The following is a 27,472-nucleotide window of genomic DNA, read 5'->3' on the forward strand; positions in this document are numbered from 1 at the left end:
CACCACAGATAAATTCACCACCTCCATCACTATGAATTTTTTTTATTTTCCTTTCAAGTTGATTTCATTTCATATATGGATCTCATCAGTGGGCCCTGAACCAGGTCCATACCCACATTGACGTGAGCCCATATACAATTTATTATTTTTTATTTTAGACAAATATAATTATTAAATTAAAAATTATATTTACAAACTTTAAATATAGAAAAATATATGAGATATTACAGAAAAAGATTGAAATGAAACAAAGTCTAGTTCGTATGTCCCGTATCAGTATTCTTGTATTAGTTGACTGGGTTTCAAGTAATTAAGCTAGAGATCGTTTCATGTAAAGCATGGTAATAATCTAAACATGACAATTATTTTTGTACGTGATTGAATGCATGCACACACTCTTCTTCAACCATGAATATTATAATTACCTCTTCACATAAATGCTTGCTAAAAATGTAAAGTGGCAGAAACTTAGCAGTACAAGGGGTGCTGATACCACCTAGATAAATTTTGATCCATGTCATTAGACTATTGTTCTAACCTGTATTAAGTTTGCAATTTCTTTTTTAATATTCACATCCTACAGACTATATTAGCTTGTGCTCTTGCAAAATCAATCACAACAAAATGTAAATTACAAACAGCATCTCCATCAAAAAGTAAAGCTGCTTAATCTATAACCTCCATAGGTGTTAAACTCCTGAGGTCCTGTAAACAGCAAAAACCAGCAATAGTGGAATCGACCAGCAATAAACAGGAGCATCAACAAAAGGATTTGAATCATAGGCCTTGATAATAGCCCTGCAGTACTGCAAAATGAAAAACAAAATAGATACACATAAGAAAGAAATTCACATAAAAAAGGACTATCATTAAAGATCAAGCATTACAAGTGGCAGAGGAAGAAATTCCAGTGAGAGAAATCATGAGAAATGTTTGCAAAGCTTTTTTTTAAGCAGGCCAGTAATCTTATGCAACTAAACTGCCATAGAACTTTTAAGATCATATGTTTCTTTTTTTTAAATAAAAATGTAAGTTGTATTGTTGCCTGTAAATAGAAACCATGTTCCAGGATATCTTTTCCACTCCCAAGATATTTGTACTGTTTGCAATCAATGAAGATATGAGACATCATTGAGACACAATGTAGCTCCAGAAGTAGAGAGAGATTATGATTTTCTCAGTTGTAAGCTGTAACTTAAGAAACCAAAAAAGCAGATGGAAAAGAATAGTAAAAAGAACATTCACCTTCCAATGCCACCATAAGATCATGCAGCAAGCAGCAAGCAAAAGCTTCCTGATCCATCTTCCACAGGAATAACAAAAGAAACTGCAAAAATTAGTCTGGTCATATGATGATCTTAAAAGAGCCATCTTTGATATTTCATCTGATTCATTGTCTTCATTTTTCTTTCCATATAAAGATAGAGACTGTGCACGGCGTGCGACCTTTTCTGCAGCCAAACAAGATGCAACCAGAAGAGTCGGCAACACCACAAAGCAAAAATGAGGTAAAACTATAACCATCACATCAGGCACACCAACATATGACAGCTTTCCTCTTGTTCCTGGAATCTCGACTGTCCAACCATTGCGGCCCATGTATCCAGAGCTGCTGCTTTCTGAGAAAATTCTCCCATGAAACCAAGGAAAGAATATCAGGTATACCAAGTAAATTAGCAACGCAAGCCACAAGGATGTGATCCTGGAAAGCTCTAGCAAAATCAAGAAGGCACCATTGACAAGGCATTTCCAGATGCTACCAATGCAGAAGCTTTGTTTGAAGGCCTGAAATGTGTGATACTCCTTTGCACAAATGAGAAAGACTCTTGGAATAATAAGCAGGGCTGAAATAAATGCAGAGATAGACCAGAATAAGGGATAATATAAGGAGTCCCATGCACAACCCATGACCCAAAACTCCTTCCATTTCCAACTGAGTTTAGCAGCTCGGCCGTTTATAGAAAATGGCCGCAGTTTGCTCAAAGTGGAACTTCCTAAGGTATCAATTGCTTCTATCTGCAACCAATATCGATTTGGAGATGGATCTGCAAATGCTTTCCAGTTCCATGTAATGGCATATAGGCTCCCTCTTGATTTCATGTTGGTAAGCTTTTCCATATTTGATTCCATTACCAAACTGAGTTCCCCTGGCCTGGAATCATAAATTTTCACATTAACCACAACAATCTCAACATCTGAAAATACCAATGCTCTTATAGTTTCATAGGATGACATCGTAACAGATTGACAATTATAGTCATGGAACATGGAGATTCTCTGCATGGACCGTGAATCAAGTGGAAATGTAGGCATAACAATTGTCTTCTTGGCCTCAAATCTGTAATCAGTATCAACAAATGAAACATGGCCTTGGTCAATGGCCAAGATACGCATAATTCTATTCTTTCTCCAGTCACCCATTTCCCATTCCCAAAATTCTTTTGTTTGTACAGCTTTATCAGAACAATCTTCATTCCCTAAATTTTCTGGAGTTTCCCATTGACCTTCCAACTGAAAATATTTATCTAGCACACCTGCCTGTTGATGATGTCGCTTCAAATTCTTCCCAAACTTAGTATGCAAATGGCCACAAAGGTATACCGATAAGGATTGCTTGAGGAAAATGTCTTTGAGTGTCGTACTGGATTCTGTAGCAGCTGAGAATGAAAGAGGGAAGTGGCCAAATGCAACCTTAGTCACCAAAGTTGTGGGTTCTGCATCCCATTGTGAAAGCTCTGCCTCAATATCTGCAAGTAGCTGGTCTGTTGGATGGCCAAAAAGATTTGTTGGACCACGAAGCCCGCCATCCATTGTGCTATCAATCCCAACAAATAAGTGCTTCCATCCTCTACTCTGTAGGAAGGTAACTCACAGATCATATAGATTATGGCTATTAAAACTGCATATATTCATATTTAACTCATCAAATGCAACCAAGCATAAAATCACATTTGGATATGGCAAGGACACAACCATAATTGTGCTTTCATCACAGAATCACTTAGCATATCATATTTGGATGATGGCTGAAGACATGAAAAAAACGGAAAAGGAAAATAAAAGAAAAAATCAATATAAGCAACCTAGACTTTCAAATTTTAAGAATATCTAGATGTTCAGTTTTAGAAACGCATAAATACATATGCATTGATCACATATTCTGATCTGCAGGTAGCCATGAGAAAGAATTTTTAGGCTTCCTTTCGAAGACTGTCAATGATGTTGACAAATGTAATATAGTGTATCTCTGCTGTTGGTTAAACCCCTCTTGTCCATTTTCATTATTTATAAGAACATTCTTGTCCTTCTCTGTAATATTGTTGCAGAGTAAAAGTAAGAAGATTAATTCTATCCTTTCTTAGATAGGTTGCTAGAAAGAGGGGTCAGCCCTTTATATTGTTGTAACTTTTCATTTCAAGAGGAAGTTTCTTTTGAGTTTTCCACACTCCCTCACCTTATTTCTTCTCTTTTTGTTTTAATATGGTATCAGAGCCATATTGAGGTCAGGAGAGGAAGGAGTCTCCATTCACTTGAAGCTCATGCTTTGCATTGGGATTTGTGCATGCTGACATCAGCACCATCAGCACAGATGGTTAGTTTTGGTTTATCTGAGCTAGAGCTTTGATAGATCTTGATTTTAGGAGTCTAACGAATCAAGAATTGCGCAATCGGAGCAGTACTGAATTTTCTGTGGACTTTTTTCTTCTGGATTTTGGGTGGAACAATGACATGATTTAATCTATTGATATTGATCAAATCAGTAGTCTTTGTTGATCCTATAAGGCTGCACTCAGGTCATTTTTTAGTATGTAAACTTCTGATTGTGATCTTGGACTGAGTTATGCTGATTTTATGGAGTTTCGTTGAGATTTTAAGGGTGATATACAAGGCAGTAAATAGGGACTTGTTTTGCTTTATATGCCTGGTCTGATTCTTTTGGGGGGTTTCAATGGACGCAATTTGATGAGTTTGAGTCATTTTTGGTATTAGAATGCTTCATAATTAGTTTAATGGAGGTTTTTGAAATATTTGGCGAGTTCTAGTATGAATTTGTGATTCTACTAAAAGGTGGTAATCTGTTCCTTTTGTTCTGTATTTCGCTAGATTACTCGATGTTCTTGTGTTAGGTATGAGTAATGGAGTTTTTTTATATTTCTTACTTGGATTGTTTGAATCTCTTTGGATAGTGCATCAACAGCCTTTTATTGGCTTCTTTTAAGTGTGACTATTAACGAAACTTGTGTTAAATCTCATCAGTGCACTTCTTTACAAGGAGTGATATCACACAATCTTGTGGGTATCTTTGTATTGTTGTGGCCATCGATGGATGTCTTTTGATCTTCCCTATGTTACTTTAAAATATCAATTGGCGGATTTCTTCATCAAACCTCTCGTTGCTCCTCGATTTCACTTTTTCTTGGACAAACTTTCGGTTATCCAACCGTAAGTTTGAGGGGGAGTGTTAAAAATGTAAATGTACATTATATATATATATATATATATATATATATTGTCATATGTAATGTAACTAGGAATAGTCTCTTCAGGTTTTTCTTTATTTTTTTGGTTGCATTTGAACTAATCAATGCATGTTGACTAGTCAACATAAGGAACCGTTGAGGTCCCAACGACTCTTTATGGCCTCCTTTCACTTGTGTATAAATATGGGGCAAAGCCCCACTACAAATATATGAATCTTGCATATGTTGAGATAAATAAAATCATTATTTTTTATCTCTTGTTTTTATTTTCCTTTAGTGGGTGCTTGTGAGAGAACCCATTTGTGGTTCTTTGAGTGTTCATTTTGGTATTTTGGTGGAACTCTCTTGAGTGTACACTATTGGTGATTGAGTGAACATCTTTGAAGGAACTTATTTCCTTACACATACTAGTTTATTTTTAAACTATATAACTATTTGATTAGGATATCTTCTTTTTGTGTAGTTAGAATCTGTATTTTGTTCTCTCTGTAGGTTCATAAAGATACGATGGATTGAAAAAGGAATATCTTTGATACATCATATCATGAAGATGGAGATAGCCGATGAAGGCGTTTGGGGATGATCACCAATGAAGACATTCAAAGACTTACATTTGCAAAATTCTTTGATACATCATAAATATGGAGACTCTCAATGAAGACACTTGAAGACTTGGACCCTTCCCATTGATTCTTTTTTGTATTTCCAAACTTTCGGTATATCATACTGTAAGTTTAAGTGGGAGTGATAAGTTGTACACACACACACACACACATATATATATATATTATTTATAATGATGTAATAGATAATACCCTTTAGGGGTATTTTTATCATTTTACAACATTGTAATAGGTTGTGCCCAGTGTTGTGAAAAGCGTTGAGGCATAGCGAGGCACTCCACCAAAATCTGAGGCGAGGCGTAAGCCTAAAAAAAAATTGAAAACTTAAAAAAAACTCTAGAAAATATCTAAAATTATAAAAAAATAAATAATGCTTTATTGATGAAGCAACAACCAACAAGAAATAAAAACTCTCAAATAAATATTGACAGAATATGAGATTAACATGTAAAAGTAACATTAATGCAACAAGTTGATCTACGTAAGTATCTAAGAAATAAAATATGAGCATTCATTCAATAAAAAATTAACAACGAAATGCATATTAGCATTAACATCATGTCATAATTAGAAAATGCATGTTAGCATTAACAATCAAACGTTAGTATATTTGTCCAAAACTCTTCAAAATGAGAGTAAAGCACAGATATACGCTAACATATAAGAATATTCAATAAAAAAACTTAATATCAAACAATTAAAAAATTGGGTAACTTTATTATTCAAATGTAGTGTGTTAACTTTTTGCCACTAGCATTCACTAAAAGTAGCTTGTCAACATAAGAGCCAGAATTCATCTATTAATATGAAATAATAGATAAAGGTTGATTCAAGTTGCAAAGAGCTTCTTGTTCACTTTTTTCTAATGAAATCTCGTTGAATCTATAAACTGTCACATAGGTACAACTATGGGTATGGATGCAGGTGTGGGCACATAGGGTACAACATCAAAATTTACAAAAGTATGGGGTATAGGGGTACGACACAGCTATGTGTGTATGTGCGCATGTGTGTATTTTTTTTGTTTGAGAAAAAATAGGTATACATGCATGTGTGTTTGTGTGCATCAAGCACCATACAATAATGAATAAAAACAACCCTTTATGCACCTTAAAATGGATCAAAATAGGTAACAGACTGGGTTTGATTGGTCAAATCCAAAACTGGTCTGACCTATGCCCATTGAAGTACCAGTACCTGATGAGTTGTGGAGCCTAATTCAGAGTTTTTTTTTGCTTATGTTTGAGACCCGGTTTCTCATGGATCAGACCCGATTTGTTTAGGTTTAGGGTTGTCGCCCTTGCCTTGTATAAATTCTTTTTTTTCTTTCTCTCTTGTATCTGTCGAGAAAGAGCAATAAATGGGGGCTTTGTAAAGATGTGGGAGACGAGCGAGAAGTTAGAGAGAGTGAGTGAGAGACCAAGACGAGCGAGAGGTGGGAGAGAGTGAGTGAGAGATGAGGCTGACAAAACGAGGGCCCCCGACCCTTAAGGGCCCCTGACCCTAATAAGGGTCGGGGGCCCTAATATTTAACCATATTTTTTGGTCAAATGGGGACTTTGACCCCCATTTGACTAAAAATTTGAGGCGTGTACACCTCACCTTGAGGCGCGCCTCGCCTCGAGGTGTATGCCTCAAAGTGTATGAAGCGTACGCCTCAGAGCATTTGCGCTTTTATGTTGCGCCTCAAGGCACAAAGGCCCTCTCCTTGAGGCAAAGCGCGCTTTTTGCGCCTTGAGGCGCATTTTTAATAACACTGGTTGTGCCCATTAGGGGTTTGTTCTTTATTTTTATAATGATGTAATAGATAATACAGCGAGTGTTAATATTTTTTTACTTTATTTTGTTCTTTTTGTCATTTTTTTTGTTTTTATATGGACTATTTAATCAAAGACCAAATAGAGCTATTGGATTCTTTTTAGACTAGTCAACACAGAGTTGACTAGTCAATAGAGTTGTTGAAACAGTCCAACAATTATATTTGAGACTACTTAGGGGTGAACCCCCCTTTTGTTCTCCAATGCACTTCTAAAGGATTCTAACTCACTTTGTGAGTATATTATAAATAAAATATTATTTATTTTATTGTTGCTTGCCCATAGTGGTTGTTTGTATTATCCCATGGTAGACTTGTGCATGTGCATGTTGTGTTTATGTTATCGTAAGCCCTTTGTAGTTCTTGCTTTTGTTTTTCCGCATATTTCGTTACAACTCGTAGGTATAGGCTTGAGTGAAGGATCTTTACGAAATACATACATGATGTCCATTCTATCTCCTTTAGCAAATGTCCTCCCCATGCAAAGATGCTTGACATAGACAAAAGAAATAAAGACAACATTTGAGTTGGTATCATGAACAAGCTTTGAAATAGAAACAAGACTTTTTTTTATGTTGGGGACAAAGAAAATAGACAATTTAAGAAAATTAAAACCAGGTAAAGGGATAAATGTATTTTCAATGTGAGTGATGGAAATGATAAGTACCATCACCTAGTGTTGTAAGCATTGTACGATACGGTATGATACATATTGTTACTTTTAACAATCTCAATATGATACACACTCATATCGCGATACGAGTGTGTATCATATCCATATCAACTGTATCGTGCAATACAATATTGTATTGTACCGTATCGTACAACACCTTCAACACACTTTAAAAAGAGCTAAATCTTATTTTTTACTTTTTGGGTTTTAAAGACTTCTTGGGGGCCGACTTCCCCATTTGTGTAAAGGCCATAGAAGGAAACCCACACATACTAGGAGGTTTGAGAGTGTTTTGAAGCCCAATTCTTGAGCAAGGAAGAAGGATTTTGCGGTTTTCTCGTGTAAAAGTGCATTTTTACTTATTTTTCACTCGAGGAAGTGAGATCAGATAAAAAATCCTCATTTTTTGCTTCATTTGTGTATGATTGAAGTTGGAGAAGGGTAGGCTCCTTTCTTTTGTGATGTTTTTTGGAGATATTCTTTTATTGTTACCCTTAATCTCATTTTTTTGCCCTTAGAACTCACAATATGTCCCTAAGTGTGTCATTGAGCATTGTTTTACATATTTGAAGTGATTAGATTTAGTAATTTGTATCCTAAGAGGTCGGTAGAGGGTGATGATATTGGATGATGCCTACCAAAAGATCCCATATTGAAATACTATACACCAGTTGACTTGAGATCCCCATTAAAAGTAGTGAAGTGTAACTTTTGTGGTTTTGTAATGCACGGAGGATTGTATAGATTTAAATGTCATGTTTTGAGGCATAGCAACTCCACCATGAAATTATGTATCCATTGCATTCTTATTGATATTTGTGTTAAGCTTCTTACTAGTCTTATCGAAGATAAAAGAAATGCACGAGAATATGCAACAGGTGGGGTCTAATTAAAAAAATGAAGATGAACCATATGTTAAAATGTAATCCTTAATCATGTTATATGTATGTATATATATAGAGAGAGATACATATACATATACTATGTATATATGTATACATATCTATATATATATATATATATTTATCATAATAACCCAAAAAGGGTATTTCTATAATTTCCCATTTTATGCATATTCCATTTGAAATATGATTGTATTTTTTTTATTCTTTTATTTTTCTTTTTTCTTTTTTTTTCTTTTCGTAGTTTGTGCCACCTAAGGAAGGCTCCTCCAAAGAGTCATTGGGGAGCCCCCAACGGTCCAAACCTGAGTTCCCCACTGTTCCTCCTAGTGATTCGGTTACACTCAATCGTGCTGAGTATGATGATTTGTTGGCACATATTTTGTCTAGTTCTACCGTGGTTGATACGGCATGCTCTGCAGGTATCAAATGTTCTCCATGCCCCTTCATTCCCTCAAAATTTGTTATTTGTTAGTCGTGTTGCAAAGGAATTGAATTGTCGAGTAATATTTGATCCTGTCTGTTGTTACTTTTCAGGACTTGCTGACGGGGAAGACTATTAGTGGAGGCTATGAGGAAGGTGGAGTCTATTATCTACACCAACCAGTTGGCTCTGTTCATTCCGCACTTGAGTCCTCTTCTAGTCCACTGCTTTGGCATCATCGTCTTGGTCATCTTCCGTTGCTTAAATTGCGTAGAGTTATTCCTCACATCTCGCCGTCCACTACTCTGCTGTGTGAAGCATGTCAGCTTGGGAAGCATCATAGGAGTTCATTTTCGTCCAGTCAGAGTCCTTTGAGTCAAAATATGTTTGATCTTCTTCATGTTGATGTTTGGGGTCCAAGTAGAATTCTTAGTCGTTCTAAGTGTCGTTATTATTTAGTCATTGTAGATGGTTTTTCCAGATTATCTTGGCTATTCTTGTTAAAAGATAGGGTTGAAGCCCCCATTATTCTTAAATCTTTGATTATTGAAATAAAAACTTAGTTTAATTCTTGCGTCAAAGTTGTTCGCACTGACAATGCTCTTGAATTCAAATCCTCTGACTTATTACAATTTTTACAAAAATCTTGGGATCCAGCCTCAGACTTCTTGTCCTCATACCTCGCAACAGAATGGAGTAGCGGAGCGCAAGCATAGACACATCCTAAATATTGCCCATTGCCTTATGATTCAGTCTAATATGCCTGCATCTTATTGGGGAGATGCAACTCTAACTGCGGGATACCTAATAAACCGTATGCCTTCAACCTCGGTGGGGGATCGTATTCCCATTCAAATTCTCAGACCTGAAGCTCCTCTTTTCCCTCTCTCTCCAAAGGTGTTTGGTTGTGTGTGCTTTGTTCATAAACTTGGTCCTAACCGAGATAAATTGTCACCCCAATCTATAAAATGTGTTTTTGTTGGGTATCCTAATCACCAAAAAGGATATCGTTGTTATGATCCCATATCCCAGAGAGAGTATGTCAGCGCGGATGTTTCATTTTTTGAGTCTATCCCATATTTTTCAAGTACTTCTCCGAGAATACATGCTAGTCAAGGTGATTCATTCCCTCTTCTTGTTCCTCCTTTTCCATTAGAGTTTGTTCGTCTTGAGCCTCTTGTTCCTAGTCCGACTTTGTCTCGTTACAAAAATCCTCCTATGGTGTACACACATCGAGCTCCACCCAATTCTATGCCTATGCCATCAGTAGCTTCTCCTGAGGTGAGTGTTCCTGACCCTACTGACGATTCTCTTGTTGATGGTGATTTACCTATTGCTTTTCGGAAAGGAAAAAGGCAATGTACACTTCATCCTATTTCTCAGTTTGTTTTCGAGGCCAGACTTGGGAAAAATATGAAGAATTTTGTATTAGCATTATCTGCTACCTCAGTTCCTCTCAATCACCATCACGCCCTTCTAGACCCCAAATGGGCGAAGGCCATGCAGGATGAAATAGATGCACTGCTTTCTCGAAGAACATGGGACTTAGTTGATCCTCCGCCTGAGGCTGATATTGTTGGTTGTAAATGGGTCTATACTATTAAGTATAATTCCGATGGATCGATTGAAAGGTTTAAAGCTCGCCTGGTTGCGAAAGGCTACACTCAAACTTATGGGGTGGACTTCTTTGAAACATTCTCTCTTATCGCTCGTCTTGAGACTATTCGTCTTGTTTTGTCCATCGCAGTACACCATGGTTGGTCTCCATGTCAGCTTGATGTGAAAAATGTCTTTCTCTATGGAGACCTGGAGGAGACCGTTTACATGCAACAACCTCTGAGGTTTGAGGTTCCGGGGGAGTGTCTGAAGGTGTGCAAGTTGAACAAGGCAATGTGCGAAGGTGTGCAAGTTGAACAAGGCAATCTATGGTCTCAAACAGAGTCCCCATGCGTGGTTCTCCAAGCTGGCTGAGGTCATGTCAGCATTTGAGTTTGTCCGCTCTGCCTCAGATCACTCTCGTTTTATTAAAAAGATCGGCACAGGGATTGTGGTCATGATAGTATATGTTGATGACATTATAGTCACAGGAAGCAGCGAAAAAGATATTTCTGACACAAAGCTCCATCTTCAGAAACACTTTGTAACTAAGGATCTGGGACCACTCAGATATTTCTTAGGAATAAAGGTTGCAAGGAGTAAAGATGGACTAGTTCTGTCATAGCGGAAATATGTCTTGGACCTACTGAAGGAGACAGGGATGTTAGGTGCCAAACCTGCAAAAATTCTTATGGATCCTAAGTCTCATCTGTTTGATGAACAATCCAAGTACGTGGACTGTAGCCGTTATCGCTCATTGGTTGGCAAGCTATTATTCGTGATTGTGACCAGACCTGACATATCTTTCGCAGTGAGCAAGATAAGTCAATTTATGGACAAACCTACAAAGACTCATTGGGATGCTACTATGATAATTCTTAAATATCTAAAGTTCTTCCCTGGTAAAGGACTATGGTTTAAACAAAATCTGTCTTTAGATGTTACTGCTATTCAGATGCAGATTATGCAGGGTCGATTGTTGACAGAAAGTCCACAACTGGATTCTGTGTGTTTGTTGGAGGGAATTTGGTTACTTGGAGAAGCAAGAAACAAACTGTTGTTGCCAGGTCAAGCGCTGAGTCAGAATATTGGGCTATGGCTCAAACTGCTGCTGAGATGATGTGAGTTAAATCTGTGTTGACTGATCTTTAAGTGAAAGACTCATTACCTATGGAGATGATATGTGATAATAGAGTTGCTACCTATATTGCAAATAACCCAGTATTTCATGAACGGACAAAGCATATTGAGGTGGATTGTCACTATGTACGTGACCTGGTTCAGACTAGGTACATTTGCACCAAGCACATATCTTTAGAAAACCAAATTGCTGATGTCTTCACAAAACCTTTAGCGAGTTCAAATTTTTCGAAATGTTGTGACAAGCTGAGCATTATTGATATATATGCTCCAGCTTGAGGGGGAGTGTTAAGAAGTAGTCGTCACATATGGGTAGTTTAGTAACTACTCATATGTGACAGAGGCATTATTGTAAATAAGGTGTGTCTAATCTCTCTATTTAATAGAGAGATTAGACCTAACTATCATATGAAATATACGATTCTTTTCTTCCTCTCTCTCTCTCTCTTTTCTCTGTTTTTTCTTTTCTTCAGGTCGTCTCCCTACCCGACTCCAACATATATATATATATATATATATATATATATATATATATATATATATATATATATATATATATATTGTTTAATATATATACATATATATTGTAATATAATATATATATATATATATATATATAATATAATGATATATGTTATATATATTTTTAATATATATATGGAAGAAGTCAAACTAGCTTTGACTTACTCCCAACGGCTAGAACTCTAGCCGTTGGAAGCTAGTCAAACTAGTTTGACTTGCTCCAAATAGCTAGAATTCTAGCAGTTGGAAACTCTCTCTCCCATTTGAGAGCTTACCCCCTCTTTTCTTGTCTATAAATATGGGAGGGTGTGTGCCTTTGTAAAGTGAGAGACTGATAGGTAGTATTAGGGTTTTTCATTATTTTTTATTGAGTGTATTGTAGTGACACTTGAATGTAATTTTACTTTTGTATTTCTTTTAATGTCCATTATGAATAAAATTATCTTTTTATATTTTGATATGTGTCTTTCAATTCTTAAGTTTTGTATAATGTTCTTGAGTCTTGGAGATCATCTTTGAGTGCATTCGAATCCGCACCATTTCGTGACAATGTGGTATTAGGCAGCAATTATACAAACTCTTACAATAACAAAAATACCCAAGATTTAATGTATAAAGAACATATATGGGTGTAAAACTGAAATAAATTAAAAGTACATAATCATCATGAACCAATCCAAATCTGAATTTGAATCCAAACCTAGAATCGATATCACGTCTCAATACATGCATCTTAGGAGGTTCTCATAGGGATTCAAAACAATCACACTGTTATGTAGTTATAGCATAGGTTGGTTCAAACATACTCTCAGATATCTGAATCAAGAGTTATGTCAGTCATAGATTCATACGATGAAGACCATTACTAATCAACTCGCCATGGTCAGTTATGAGGTTCCAGAGAAAAACAAAATTCAACAGGTACTTAGTGGACTTGGCTCAGCGCATCATGTTCTCTCTGAAAAGAAGTGTTTTCTCTGGTTACGGGTCATGGATCTGAAGATCCAGACCCGTGACATCCACTTCTTCATTAATGGCATTATGTAATATTGATTATTGTAATAAGGGTATTCTAGTACCCTAATTTTGTTTGTAATTACATGTTAATATAAAGGAATACACAGCAGCCGACCCTAACACAGCAGGGTATCGGTTTTTCCCAAACCTCTCTCTCCCTTTCTCTATCTCTCTCTATTTCGAGCTCTCTCGCGTGGAACGATCTGCAGGTTGCAAATCTAACATGGTATCAGAGCCACGCTTCAATTGAAACTGGAATCGATCCAAAAAGGCACGTCTGAAGATCTATTTCTCCTCTATTTCCTCTTCTAAAGTCTGAAAATCCAAAAAGGTACGTCTGTTTCTCGTTTTTTTTTTGAATCACGCCTGACCCAGTCAGTCTCATTCTTTCCATCCCATGTTTGTTTCTCGTTTCTTTCTGGAATCACGACTGACCCAGTCAGTCTCATTCTTTTCATCCCACGTCTGTTTCTCGTTTTTTTTTTTGGGTTCACGACTGACCCAACCAACTCAGATTTTTTCTGGGGTTCACGTCTCATTCATCCTTTCCTTTTCTCACCCAGCCAACTCAGTTTTTTTTTTGGGGTTCACGTCTCATCCATTCCTTCCTTTTCTCCCTACAGTTTCCTTTTCTCTTACTTCGGTGGTGGCCGAACCTTGGTTTCTCCACTGTTTTCTTTCTGTCTCTTGAGTGACTCAACCCAGATTTCCTCATTCAACCACTAACAAGCTGATACATTCTCATTGTGTCAATACATAGTAGGAATACATATTCACATTGATATTTTTTTTTTTGGATTTTCATATCCGATATTCCATTTCATATACAAATCAGAAATCTGATTGACATTCAATTTCTGTTTCATATCAGCAATCTGAATTATTTCCTGCAAAAAAAAAAAAAGAGTTACAAAAACTGCAGGTGTAAGCAGATTGTGCTGAATACATTCTTAATTCTGTGAAACATGAATTCACTTCCTAGCCAGTAAGTTCTTTCTTCAAGTTTCCTCAGCCAACTTGTGTCTGAAAAATTAAATAATGGTAACTTCTTGACTTGGAAGAGGCAAATCATACCTTTCATTAGGAGTCAGGATCTTTCTGGACATCTGGATGGATCTATTCAAGTTCCTCCTGAGTTCATATCACAAGAAGAAAGGGACAACAAAGGGGAATCTACTACTGTATATGTTAGAAATCCTGAATTTGTGGCTTGGATGAAAAGAGACCAAGCGCTTGTTGCTTATATTACATCAACACTGTCACAAGAGGTTCTTGTAGCCATTCCAGATGACTGCACTGCCATGCAACTTCGGAACAGACTTGTTCAGACATACTCACAGGTTTCTCAGGCCAGGATTATGTTTCTTAAAAGAGAATTTCAAATGTTAAGAAAGGATTTCATGACCATCATGGAATATTTGAACAAAATGAAGGTTATCACAGATCAGTTAGCAGTTGTTGGAAGTACAGTTTCTGATAAAGATTTGATACAACAAACCCTCAGTGGATTGGGACACAACTATCATATGATTGTCACTTCTCTGTTATGTTTACCTGAGCTGCCCAACTTTGAAGATCTGCGCGCAAAATTGTTACAATATGAGATGAATCTAAAGGGATTTTCTGAAGAATCATCTATGCATACTGGGGCACAAGAAGTTATGGATATAGGGGTTACTTATGCACGAGGACGAGGAAGCTATGATATCAAGGGAAAAGGAGCACAAGGGAGAAGTGGTCATGGAGGTCGTGGATTATTGCCTACACCCAACTCATATACCAACCCACAAAGACAGAGGCCAATTCCTACTTGCTTTCTGTGTAATAAAAGGGGGCACAGACAATACAAGGACCAACAGAGAAGTAAAAGAGTTGTTGTTGTCAGCCTTAGCAGAATTGAATCTGAAACAAAATGAGCAAGGTACTTGGTATGTGGACTCTGGCGCAGCGACTCACGTTACTGGTGATGCAGGTAAGCTCCTAAAACTTGTTCCTTACATTGGTAGAAGTAGTATAGTTACTGGAGATGGATCACACCACTCTGTCTCGCATATTGGAAACTCCATCATACCCTTGCCTGAATCTTCCATCAATCTTTCAAATGTTCTTTATGCCCCTAATATCAAGAAAAACATTGTTTCAGTTTCTAAAATTGTTGATGATATCAAAGCCTCAGTTGAATTTACTCCCTCTTCTGTTCTTGTTAAGGATCTCTGCACGAAGGAGACGTTCGCTAGAGGAAAACGGCAAGGCAATATGTATGTTTTTCAAGAAGATCCTTCAGCACATATTCGCTCTGCAGACCCAAACTTGAAGCTCCAATCATCGTTGTCTTCTGAAAATCCTACCTGCGTTTTTAGTGTCTCTGAAATCAATAAGTCAAACCTTTGGCATGGTCGTCTAGGTCACTGCAGTAATAATTTCATTGAAAAGCTTGTTTCAAATAACCTCATTCCCAAGTCAAGTTTAGGAATAAATGTAAATGACAACAAATGTTCTAGTTGTCTCTTATGTAAGAGTCATGTTTTACCATTTCATTCTATCAATAAAAGAGCTTCAAGACCTTTTGAGACTATCTGTTCTGATGTTTGGGGGCCTGCTCCAGTTGCTTCTATGTCTGGAACTAGATACTATCTTTTATTTGTTGACAGTTATTCTCAATATTCCTGGATATTTTTCATGAAACATAAATCTGAGACTTTCATGTTGTTCCGTAACTTCCATTCCTTTGTCAGAAACCAATTTTCTGAAAACATCCTAAGTTTCCAATGTGACGGAGGAGGTGAATTCTCTTCCATTAACTTTACTAACTTTCTTCAAAGTAATGGGATAAGGAAAACGGTGTCTTGCCCGCACACACCTCAGCAGAATGAGATTGCTGAAATGAAGCATCACCATATTGTTGAGAGTGCGATGAGCATGATGCATGATAGTAATCTTCCCATCACTTTATGGACAGAGGCTTTTCATTCTGCAGTTCATGTGATAAATCGATTGCCCATGACTATTTTGGAAAACAAGTCTCCTTACTTGTTTCTTTTTGGTATCCACCCCAACTACTATGATTTGTATATGTTTGGCTGTTTATGCTATGTTCATATTGACAGTTCAAGGAGACATAAGTTTCAGGACAAGGCTTTGAAGTGCAGGTTTGTGGGTTATGCTGATGACTATAAAGGGTACAGGTGCTATGATCCGGTGAGCAAGCGCATCAAAATATCAAGAAATGTCATCTTCGATGAATTGAATTTTGATTGTCAATGTACTAGTTCTTCAGAATCAAAACATAAAGTTCAGGCTTATTATCCTTGGTTGAATTATGAACTTCTCGCAAAAGCTAGTGATGCTTGCTCAAATTGCACTCAAAAGGATAAGATACCTGTGTCTACTGATGGAATGATTGATCATGAAAATACAGACTCAACTTTGAATCCAGGAAGGTATAAAGGCTTTGTCTACACTCGACGAGAAAGAGAGTCACCCACCATAGTTGATTCAGACATGGACACATCCTCAACATCCAACATTGTTGATACTAGAAGATCCACACGTTCTCGCCATCCAATTGAAAGGTGGGTCAGTTATGAAAATTTCTCATTAGATTTTCAACTCTTTCTAACAGCCTTGAATAAAGAAGATGAACCCACAACGTTCTCTCAAGCATCAAATTCCCGAAGATGGATTGAAGCAATGAATGATGAGATGGAAGCTCTACATGAATGTGGTACGTGGGATGTCGTATCAAGACCACCTGACAGAAATGTTGTTGGTTCGAAATGGGTGTACAAAATAAAGTATAAACCAGATGGGACTATAGAGCGATACAAGGCGAGACTTGTAGCCAAAGGTTTTACACAGGAGCAAGAACAGGATTATGATGAAACTTTTAGTCCAGTGGTGAGGATGGGGACAATCCGAGTCATACTTTCTTTAGCTATTGAACACCAATGGACCATTAGCCAACTTGATGTGAAGAATGTTTTTCTTCATGGAGATTTGAGAGAAAAAGTTTACATGGAACAACCCACTGGTTACGCAGAAGGTAATCCTACAAAATATGTCTGCAGACTAAAAAGGGCGATATATGGATTGAAGCAGGCATCTCGATCTTGGTTTGACAGCTTTTCTCTTGAAATACAAAAATATGGTTTTAAGAAATCTCTTCTTGACCACTCCTTATTTATATTTAAGAACCAAGACACAATTACTCTGTTGTTGATATATGTGGATGATATCATCATCACTGGCAATTCCAATGAGCACATTGAAGAAGTCAAACATCTCTTGAATCAGAAAATGAAGGACCTTGGCAAACTATGGTACTTTCTTGGAGTTGAAGTCGACAGTTCCTCTGAAGAAATGACTCTCACTCAACATAAGTATACCATTGATGTTCTCAATAAAGCGGGTATGAAAGACTGCAAGCCCTTGAGCACTCCTAGCGTTCTTCATCAAAGGCTTAGCCCTCAAGACGGAGATCCATTTGATAATCCCACACAGTACCGTAGCATAGTGGGTATGTTACAATACCTCACTTTTACTCGCCCTGATATAGTCTACTCGGTGAATCAAGTTTCTCAGTTTATGCATGCCCATGTGAAGGGCATATGGAAGCAGTTAAACGGATACTACGATATCTGAAGGGAACGGTTGGGGATGGTCTCATATATAAGCGAAAGACAAATGGGCAAAGTGCACATGAGATCACTATTTATTCTGATGCGGACTGGGCGGGAGATCCAGATGAATGCAGATCAGTATCCGACTATTGTGTATTTGTTGGGATGAATTTGGTTTCTTGGAGTAGTAAGAAACAAAAGGTTGTTGTCAGATCCAGTACAGAGGCTGAATACAGGTCAATGGCAGCCGCCACTGCTGAGGCTACTTGGGTTAGACATATACTGACAGAAGTCGGAGAATCGATATCTCGATCACTTCTTTTGTGTGACAACCAGAGTGCCATTAGTATGTCTTTTAATCCAATCCATCACAGTCGTGCCAAACATATTGAAATAGACCAGCATTTTGTGAGACAAAAGGTAGAAGAGAAAGAGATTGAGCCTGAATTTGTTCAAACTACAGATCAAGTGGCGGATATATTTACGAAAGGATTGACAAAAAACAGATTTTGGACGTTAAAAGGCAAGTTGTTCATGATTCAAGATCATGCACAACTTGAGGGAGGGTGAAAAGAAGTGTTTTCTCTGGTTACGGGGTCATGGATCTGAAGATCCAGACCCGTGACATCCACTTCTTCATTAATGGCATTATGTAATATTGATTATTGTAATAAGGGTATTCTAGTACCCTAATTTTGTTTGTAATCACATGTTCATATAAAGGAATACACAACAACCAACCCTAACACAGCAGGGTATCGGTTTTTCCCAAACCTCTCTCTCCCTTTCTCTATCTCTCTCTGTTTCGCAGCTCTCTCGCGTGGAACGATCCGCAGGTTGCAAATCTAACACTCTCTACTACACTTCAGTGCCTCCCAGTTCTTCCTTCCTTTGAGAAGCTTAGAGCAAAATTATTGCATTATAAGATGTCTCTTGGCAGTCTTACGAGTGACACATCAAAGTCAGGAGATTCTCAAGGCATGTTAGTTACTAGTGCGTCTCATGGATGGGAGAAGATCTTTTCGAGGAGAAAGGGGATGTGGTCGTGCTAATAATTAGGGAGGCCATGGTATTCAAAGACATGTCATGTTAAAGACATGTCATGTTAAAGCCAACTGTTGGTTTAAAAATGATCCCAGGTATAATTCAAAGGCAGCCCAAAAGAAAAATCAAAATAAATCACAAGCACCTAGACAGGAGACACTACACAGGCACTATCTAGAGACAAACAATTATAGTTTGCTTCTCTTGCAGGTCTCAACTTGAAGCAAAATAAACAGGGGGAGTAGTATACTGATTTGGGTGTTGCTACTCACATTATTGGCGATGAAGGTAAGTTTTTTAAATTAATCTCATATCATGGTAGAGATAGCTTTATCACTGGGGGTGGTACTCATCATTCCATCACCCACACTGAAAATGCTTTCGTCCCTATACCAATTCCAATTCTCTTGAGTTGTCTAATGTTTCTTTCGTTCCCAGTATTAAGAAGAATCTTATTTTTTATTCCAAACTCGTTGATTATTCGAACTCATGTGTTACTTTTACTCCTTTTGTATATGTCAAGGATCTTTGCACGAAGAGGACATTTGTTGAAGGAGAATGAATGGAGATGTACGTCTTTCGAGAAGATCCTTAATCTAAGTCTGGTGGTCATATTTTGAAGTTTGAGTTGGGGTCGTCTAGTCCGTCATGTCTTTTTTATGGATCAGTGTTTTATAAGCCAAGTATTTGTCATAATCATTTAGGTCATTGTAGCTTGTCTTTTATTGAGAGAGATATGTCTCTAGTGATTTAATTCTGAAATCAAGTTTGTTATTTGTCCAAGTCAGCCGTTCAAGAGTCATGTATTTCCCTTTACTTCATTGAATAAAAGACTTTGAATTTTTTTTGAAATTGTAGATTCAGATGTATGGGGTCCAACACTGATTTCTTCTTCTATTAGTCAATATCACATTTTTTTAATTGATGACTACTACTGTTTTACTTAGATATACTTTATGAAACATAAATATGAAGTTTTTAGTATATTAAAGAAGTTTCATGCGTTAGTGAAGAATCAGTTTTCTGCACCCATTATTAATTTTCAATGTGATGGTGGAGAGTATTCTCTGAAGGAGTTCATTGAATATCTCAAAACCAATGGAATGAATTGAAGAGTCATATCCTCGAACCCTACAACAAAATGGCCAGTTCAGAGGAAGCATCACCATATGGTTGAAAGTGCCTTAGCGATGTTACATGCTGGTGATGTTGCTATGTATTTGTGGATGGAGACGTTTCATTTTGCAGCATACATAATAAACAGGTTGCCCATGAAGATTTTGAAGAATGAGTCCATATTATGAGCTATATGAGAAAGATGCAGATTATAGTATGTTACATGACTATAATTGTTTGGTTAAAATCACTGATATTTGATGTTGAATTCAGCATTACTAGCCTTTCCATTTGAAAGTGTTTGGGTTCCAAAAAGATGGATGTAGCTGAAATGAGTACATACTAAAACTCAAACACATGCATGACATTAGGTAGGCACTGTTATACACACCAAGTTTGGGTTCAAATCGGCATCATAAACCATTGAAAATTATTGCACTTATGAAGCACTAAAAAAAGGCGTTATGATGTTATCTATAGTTTTAATTGAACTACATATTTCTCGAGTTTCTTCGTTTCAAAGATTATGGCAAAAGGTATTTATGAAGCATCCCCTAGTTTCAGAGTGACAGTCAATTATTGTATGTTGTGACATATCATTATTTTCAAATGCACTGCTTGCATTGCATTTCCAGGTGGAAGTGTAATTTAACATACATTGAAGAAGACAATGCCTGAGGATTCTGCAATAGTGGAGTGTCCATTCCACGTATTCACATTGCCATCACAATTCATAATTTCATCAAATCCATGAGGTGGTGGTGGTATATATATATATATATGAAACTTAAAACTTTTAAGCCAAGATTGTGGTGCCATGAATAACAAATTGCAGTTAGAATTCTGTGCGGATTGAACAGACAACATAGAACTGTTGCAACAGTCATCTGTACAATGACAATTTATGCCAATAATCAAGAATAAATTCAATAGCCAAAGGTTTATGATTTATTTGATTACCAAATAAAGTTCAATAGGTCAGAATCAAATTGTGTATGCAACGAATAATTGTTCAAGTAATCAACTCATGAAGAAAACAGAAAGCCAACATGATGGAACTTTTCGAATTTTTGTGAAACAAATTACTAAAATTTTCTTGAAATGAGGTTCAAGAGATAAAAAAGCAAACTGCACTGATAGTGGAAGATTCCAGAATAAAAAAAATCACCACATTAGATCATGCGCTCACCTGTAGAGTTACACTCTGAACTTTTGAACTTCGATTTAGGCCTCCACTGATGCTATAATTTTGAAAAAAATCATAATTTCCTCCAATTACAGGTACACCAAAATTGTCATGATTTCCCCTTAGATCATAGAATATCTCTCTTGGAAGTCCACTATTTGCTATAACATCCTTCATCACCCTGTCATACTCCATCCACTCTCGCTCATCTTGCTTCATTGTTAATAGGTCTCTGCTCTTTCCATCTGTGCAATGAAATGGAAAAACTCTATCATTACCATTTGCAATCAACTGCAAAAACTAAGAAACTATAAGTTTGCCTCTGATGTGCATGTATTGACAACTATCTCTAAACGCTTCAGGGCATTTCACTAAATTGGTATTTAAAAAATAAACTTGGTTCCTTGAAAAGAAAGACCGTATCGACTGCATAACGAAAATATCTTGTGCAGTTCACCACAAGAGTCAAGAATGGTTAAATTCTCTAGCTTTTCTTATAGAACATTAGTTGGTGGAAAAGTAAGATACACTTGTGTGCAGCTTAGTTAATCATGATGCTGAACATATAGCTGCCATGCACACGATGTGTTGGGCCACATGGTATGGAGGACTGACGGAAGTGACTGACAATCAAATATGCAATCAAACCAAGCATCTTAAGGTCGATTTTGTTTAAGGGTACTATGACAAAGAGTTACACTACATATACCTCCACAAACATCAGCTAGCTAAAACTGGCAAAACTAGGAGATATCACAACAAACTTGTCATGATAAATATCATGCTGCAGCCTGAGTGATGAATTCTAGAATAACAAGACTGTACATGCAGTAGTACTAGCTCCTATATAGTCAAACTCAAACATGCTAGTCGGCATGTAGGCAGTAGACCTTTAAAAGGCCTAGTTGGGGCCTAGGTAAGACTAGTCAACTAGTCGGTACCGAAAAAAAAGTTAAGAAAACATAGAATTTACAGCAGTGTGTAATTAAGTTGATTCAATAGAATATATACATATATATGAAGATATATGAAGAAAAAAGAGTATACACACATGCACACACTTTAAAATGGTTAAAAAAAAAGGGCAAGTCGATCCCTGCTTAGGACAGACTAGTTGGCCTACGCACTGACTAGTCGATGACTAGTTGGCCTAGGAACTAATTGCCAGGAGACTAATCTGCCAACTAGGTGCCTAGGACTATGTGCAAATTTAACTACATAGATAGCTCATCTTTTGTCTCGAGATTCAAATTTTAAAAAATCATGGCACAGTAACTCTGCAAATTTCAATGAAAAATTTAGGAACAGTATGATTCTCTCTATTATGTACTTCTATTAGTAAGGATATCAATATTTCTTATCTAGAGATATTTGTGTAAGCAGTGTCCAAGACCCTGCAAGTGTCCATAAAACCATTAAATCTTAATAAAGAGTTTATCTTTCTTTTCACGTGCATAGTTGCAACAGTGGCAATGATTTTCCAATTCAAAATGCAAGTAGAACAACCACTAGAAACTACAGACTACCTAGTAGGAGAAAAGCTAATAGCACCTAGATGAGCTACAATGCACAATTCGAGGAATCTCTCTGCTCACATATTAGAAGACTGAGCTCCATTAATCCCTCTTACAACTGGACTGCCTAGTTGTTGGAGTGTGGAGACTGTTTTCTACCTGGATATAAATCTGTAAGGTGGCGGTAGCTCCGATGCAATTTTTTTTAGGGTAGTTCTATAATTTTACCCAAGACTCCTTGTTATATTTAACTACACTAGTAGACTCCTTGTAAAATTTGTAAACTCCTTTTATTTAAGGAGGCATCCTCCTCTGTATTGTGTATCTCAATCAATAAAAAAGAAGGCTTAGTGCGGTCATAGACGTAAGCAGTTTTCATCGAACCACATAAAATCCTTGTTTTCGTATGTGATTGTTTTCTCCTTTTGCTTTTTTCGTGCTTGTTTCTTTGATCCATCGGTGGGGATAAACTTTGAAGATGAGGTTCGAGCATTGATTTTGTTGTCCTCTCTGCCAAAGAGTTGGGGTGCCATTGTGAGCAGTTCTTCATATTCAAACAAGTTAAAGTTAGATGAAGTCTGGGATATGATTCTAAGTGAAGATATTCGCATAAGAGAATAAGGTGAATCCTCGGGTTCTGCCTTGAACATTGAAGGCAGAGAAAGAACAAATCAATGAGGTCAAGATCGTGGCAGGTTTAAGTCTTTAAGGAGTCAGTCTGGACCAGAGTTACCGGAAACACCTAGGTAAGTGGGGAAGCGCGCTTCGGAAGCGCGAAACGTCGTGCTTCCGAAACACGCAGGGAAGCACTATTTTTAAATGGGAAGTGTGCTTCCCTTTTATAGGAAACACACTTCCCTTTAATGGGAAGCGCGCTTCCCATCACGCTTCCCCCTCGCTTCCCCCCGCACTTCCCCCATTTTTTTTCAAATTTTTTGTATTTTTTATTTTTATTTTTTTCGCTTTCCCCCTCGCTTCCTAGGTCGCTTCCGGTTTGCTTCCTAAGTCACTTCCGAGACGATTCCTGATTCGCTCCTAAGTGGTCCCACGCTTCTCGCTTCCTAAAATTTTGAAAGTGCCTCGCTTCCCGCTCTCGCTTCCCGTATCGCTTCTCACTCTCGCTTCCTCAACTGGCAACCATGGTCTGGACCCCAAAATAAACAGGAGGGACCTAGTTGCTAAAACAACTGGAAAAAAAGACACCTAAACAGAGATTATAGGATGCTTAAGAAACAAAATCAGAAGAAAAATGAAGAATCTGCCAATGCAATAACAACAGAAACAGTTCTCGATGCCCTAATCCTGAGTGTTGACAACTCCATTGAATCTTGGATTATGGTGTATCCTTCCATTCGACCTCATGCAGAGAAGGAATGGATAATTATGTTGCTAAAAATTTTGGAAAGGTTTATGTTGATGAACCTTTAGATATTGTAGGAACGGGAGATATTCGAATTAAAACTGCTAATGGTAATATGTGGAGGTTGCATAACGTCAAGCATGTTCAAGGCTTAAAGGGAAATCTAATCTCTGTGGGACAACCTTTGAGAGTGGATCTTGAAAAATCATCAAAAGTGCTATGGTTGTGGAAAGAAGCAATAAGATGAGTACCCTTTACATGACCACAGATACAAAAAACACCATGGTAGTCACTGATTGATCTTTTGACTTTAAAATCTAGTACTGTAGACTCAGGCATATGAGTGAGAAAGGGATAAAGATACTTTCATCAAAGGCGAAATTATTTGACTTGAAGTCTGTGGGTGTTGGTCTTTGTGAAGACTAATTTCGAAAAACTGAAAAATGTTAGTTTCTCAAACACTGGAAGGACATCGAAAACAGGAAAGCTAGAGTTTGTGCATACTGACGTATGAGGTCCTTCGCATGTACCATCTCTTGGAGGTCCATGCTACTACGTTATCTTAATTGATAACTCTACTTGAAATGTATGGATTTATTTGCTCAAAAATAAATCTGATAAATTCTCTACTTTTAAGAAGTGAAAAAATCAAGTTGAAAACGAGTCAAGGGTAAAAATAAAGCATTTGAGGTCAGATAATGGGACAATTGTAATAGTAAAGAATTCAAGGAGTTCAGTGCGGTAAGTGGGATTCATATGGAAAAGACAGTTCTAGGAACACCACAACAGAATGGAGTTGCTGAACACATGAACAAAGTCTTGAATGAACGAGCCAGAAGCATGAGGATACATGTTGGATTGCCCAAAACATTTTGGACTGATGTAGTAAGCATAACAACTTACTCGATTAATTGAGGGTCTTTTGTTCCGTTGGACTTTGAACCACCAGAGGAGGCGTGGACAGGCAAAGAGGTAAACTTGTCACACTTGAAAGTTTTTTATTGTGTTTCATACGTACATGTAAATTCTGATCATAGTGATAAGCTAGATCCAAAGTCTAGGAAGTGTCTTTTCATTAGATATGGTAATGATGAATTTGGATATCGGTTATGGGATTATCGAAACAAAAAAATCATAAAGAGAGATGTTATATTCAATGAAAACGTTTTGTATAAAGACAGATCTATTGCAGAATATGATAACATAGGAAAGGGTGAGCATGTTGAATTGGAGGGGATCTCTGAGTATGATGTGGCAAAGAGAGTTCAGGAGAATCTTGAAAACATTATTCCACAACCAAAACCTAACAAACCTGTGATGGAACTGAGAAAATCATTTAGAGCGTCTAAACCTACTCAACGATATTCTCCTTCTTTGCATTACTTAGCATTGACTGATAGCGGTGAGCCATAATGCTTTAGTGAAGCAATGCAGGTTAATGATTTTCTCCGGTGAGAGCTAGCCATGGAAGAAGAGATGAACTCATTACATGTAAATAAAACATGGGTTTTGACCCAAATGCCAAGGGAAAAAAAGGGTACTTCATAACAAATGGGTTTATCGAATCAAGGAATAACTTGATGGCAATAAGAGATATAAAGTCAGGTTGGTTGTGAAAGGTTTTCAACAGAAAGAAAGTATTGACTACACTGACATTTTCTCGTATTGAATATTGTCGCAGTTGAAAACTTGCACTTAGAGTAGTTAGATGTGAAAACTGTTTTTCTTCATGGTGAACTGAAAGAAGACATTTACATGATGCAGCCAAAAGGGTTTACAGTGCAGGGTAAAAAAGAACTTGTGTGCAAGCTGAATAAAAGCATGTATGGTTTAAAGCAAGCCCTCAGACAGTGGTATAAGAAGTTTGATGGATTCACGTGTAACCACAGATTCATGAGATGTTAGATGGACCATTATTGTTACCTTAAGGGGTTTGATGACTGCTATATTATTTTGCATGTAGATGATATGCTCATTACAGGATCTAACATTCAAGAGATCAACAAGTTAAAGTAGCAACTATCAAAAGAGTTTGCAATGAAGGATCTAGGAGTTGCAAAGAAAACACTTGGGATGAGAATTTCTCGAGATAAAAAAGCTGACTCTTTGAAATTGTCTCAGACAGATTATATTGAAAAGGTGTTAAGCAAGTTTTGTATGCAGGATGCAAAACCCGTAAGTACTCCTTTGACAAGTTATTTCAAATTATCGAAAGAGTAACCACCCAAGTCAGATGAGGACTATGAGTATATGTCCAAAGTTCTATATGCTTCAGCGGTTGGCAACTTGATGTATGCTATGGTTTATACCAGGCCAGGCATAACTCAATCAGTGGGAGTCGTGAGCAGGTACATGACATATCTAGGGAAGCAACATTGGAAAGTTGTGAAATAGATCCTTTGATACTTGAGAGGTACCACAGACATGGCACCTTGTTTTGACAAAGGTGCATGATTTTGCAAGGCTTTGTTGATGCAGATTTAGGTGGTGATGTTGACAATCGTAAAAGAACCACAGGTTATGTCTATACCTTGGGTGGTACTGCTATAAGCTGGGTCTCTCAATTGCAGAAGATTACATCTCTCTCCACCACTAAAGCTGAATATGTTGTTGTTACTGAAACCAACAAGGAGATGGTCTGGTTGAAGAATTTTCTAAAAGAGTTTGGCAAAAAAAAGAATAATAATGTCCTTTTTTGGACAGTCAAAGTGTGATTCATCTAGCAAAGAATTCAGCATTCCATGCTAGAACAAAGCACATTCAAATAAAGTATCACTTTATTCATGATTTGTTGGCTCGTGGGGCACTATCACTTGAGAAGATACGTGGATCAGAAAACCTGGCAGATATGTTGACCAAGATAGTTACTACAGAGACGTTGAGGTTGTGCACAACCTCAGTTGGCCTTCATGGATAGTAGTTGTGAAACGACAAACAAAACAGTAAAAGACTAAGAGACAAGAGAGAGAGAGAGGGAAAGATGTCTTATTTTCTAATTAGGTCTAATCTCTTTTAGTTTAAGTAGAGATTAGCCAAAGAAATAAAATTACATTTAGGTCCCTCATTATTCATAAAATATCAAAACAGCCTTAAGAATAGATAAACTTTAAAGTAGTCGACTTATCTTAACACTCCCCCTCAAGCTGGAGCATGGATATCAATCATGCTCAGCTTGCCACAACATTTTGAGAAACTGGACCTGGCAAGAGGCTTTGTAAAAATATCTGCAACTTGATCCTCAGAGATTACATGCTTGATAGAGATATGTCCATCTTGAACCATATCTCGTATGTAGTGACAATCAACTTCAATATGTTTTGTCCTCTCATGAAATACCGAATTATTGGCTATATATGTGGCTGCCTTATTATCACACATCATCACCATAGGAGATGAAACCTTCACTTGAAGATCAGTCAGCACAGTTCGAACCCACATT

At 37.2% G+C, this 27,472-nt stretch overlaps 1 protein-coding gene across 1 annotated transcript in view; it reads right to left on the minus strand.

Moving 5' to 3' along the window:
• Positions 1–497: 497 nt before the first annotated feature.
• LOC149811852 (Calcineurin-like metallo-phosphoesterase superfamily protein) overlaps positions 498–27,472 on the minus strand; it is a 55,433-nt gene continuing 28,458 nt past the window's right edge. Inside the window, exons 2-4 of the mRNA XM_089993357.1 lie at positions 21,163–21,404; positions 1,246–2,853; positions 498–806 (exon numbers count right to left, since the gene is read on the minus strand). Coding sequence (XP_089849483.1) covers positions 690–806; positions 1,246–2,853; positions 21,163–21,404 — 1,967 coding nt within the window. The 3' untranslated portion in view covers positions 498–689. The remainder of the gene's footprint in view (positions 807–1,245; positions 2,854–21,162; positions 21,405–27,472) is intronic.

The sequence above is a fragment of the Nuphar pumila genome, chromosome 17, assembly GCF_984573655.1.
Source record: "Nuphar pumila chromosome 17, dmNupPumi1.hap1.1, whole genome shotgun sequence".
Taxonomy (NCBI): domain Eukaryota; kingdom Viridiplantae; phylum Streptophyta; class Magnoliopsida; order Nymphaeales; family Nymphaeaceae; genus Nuphar; species Nuphar pumila.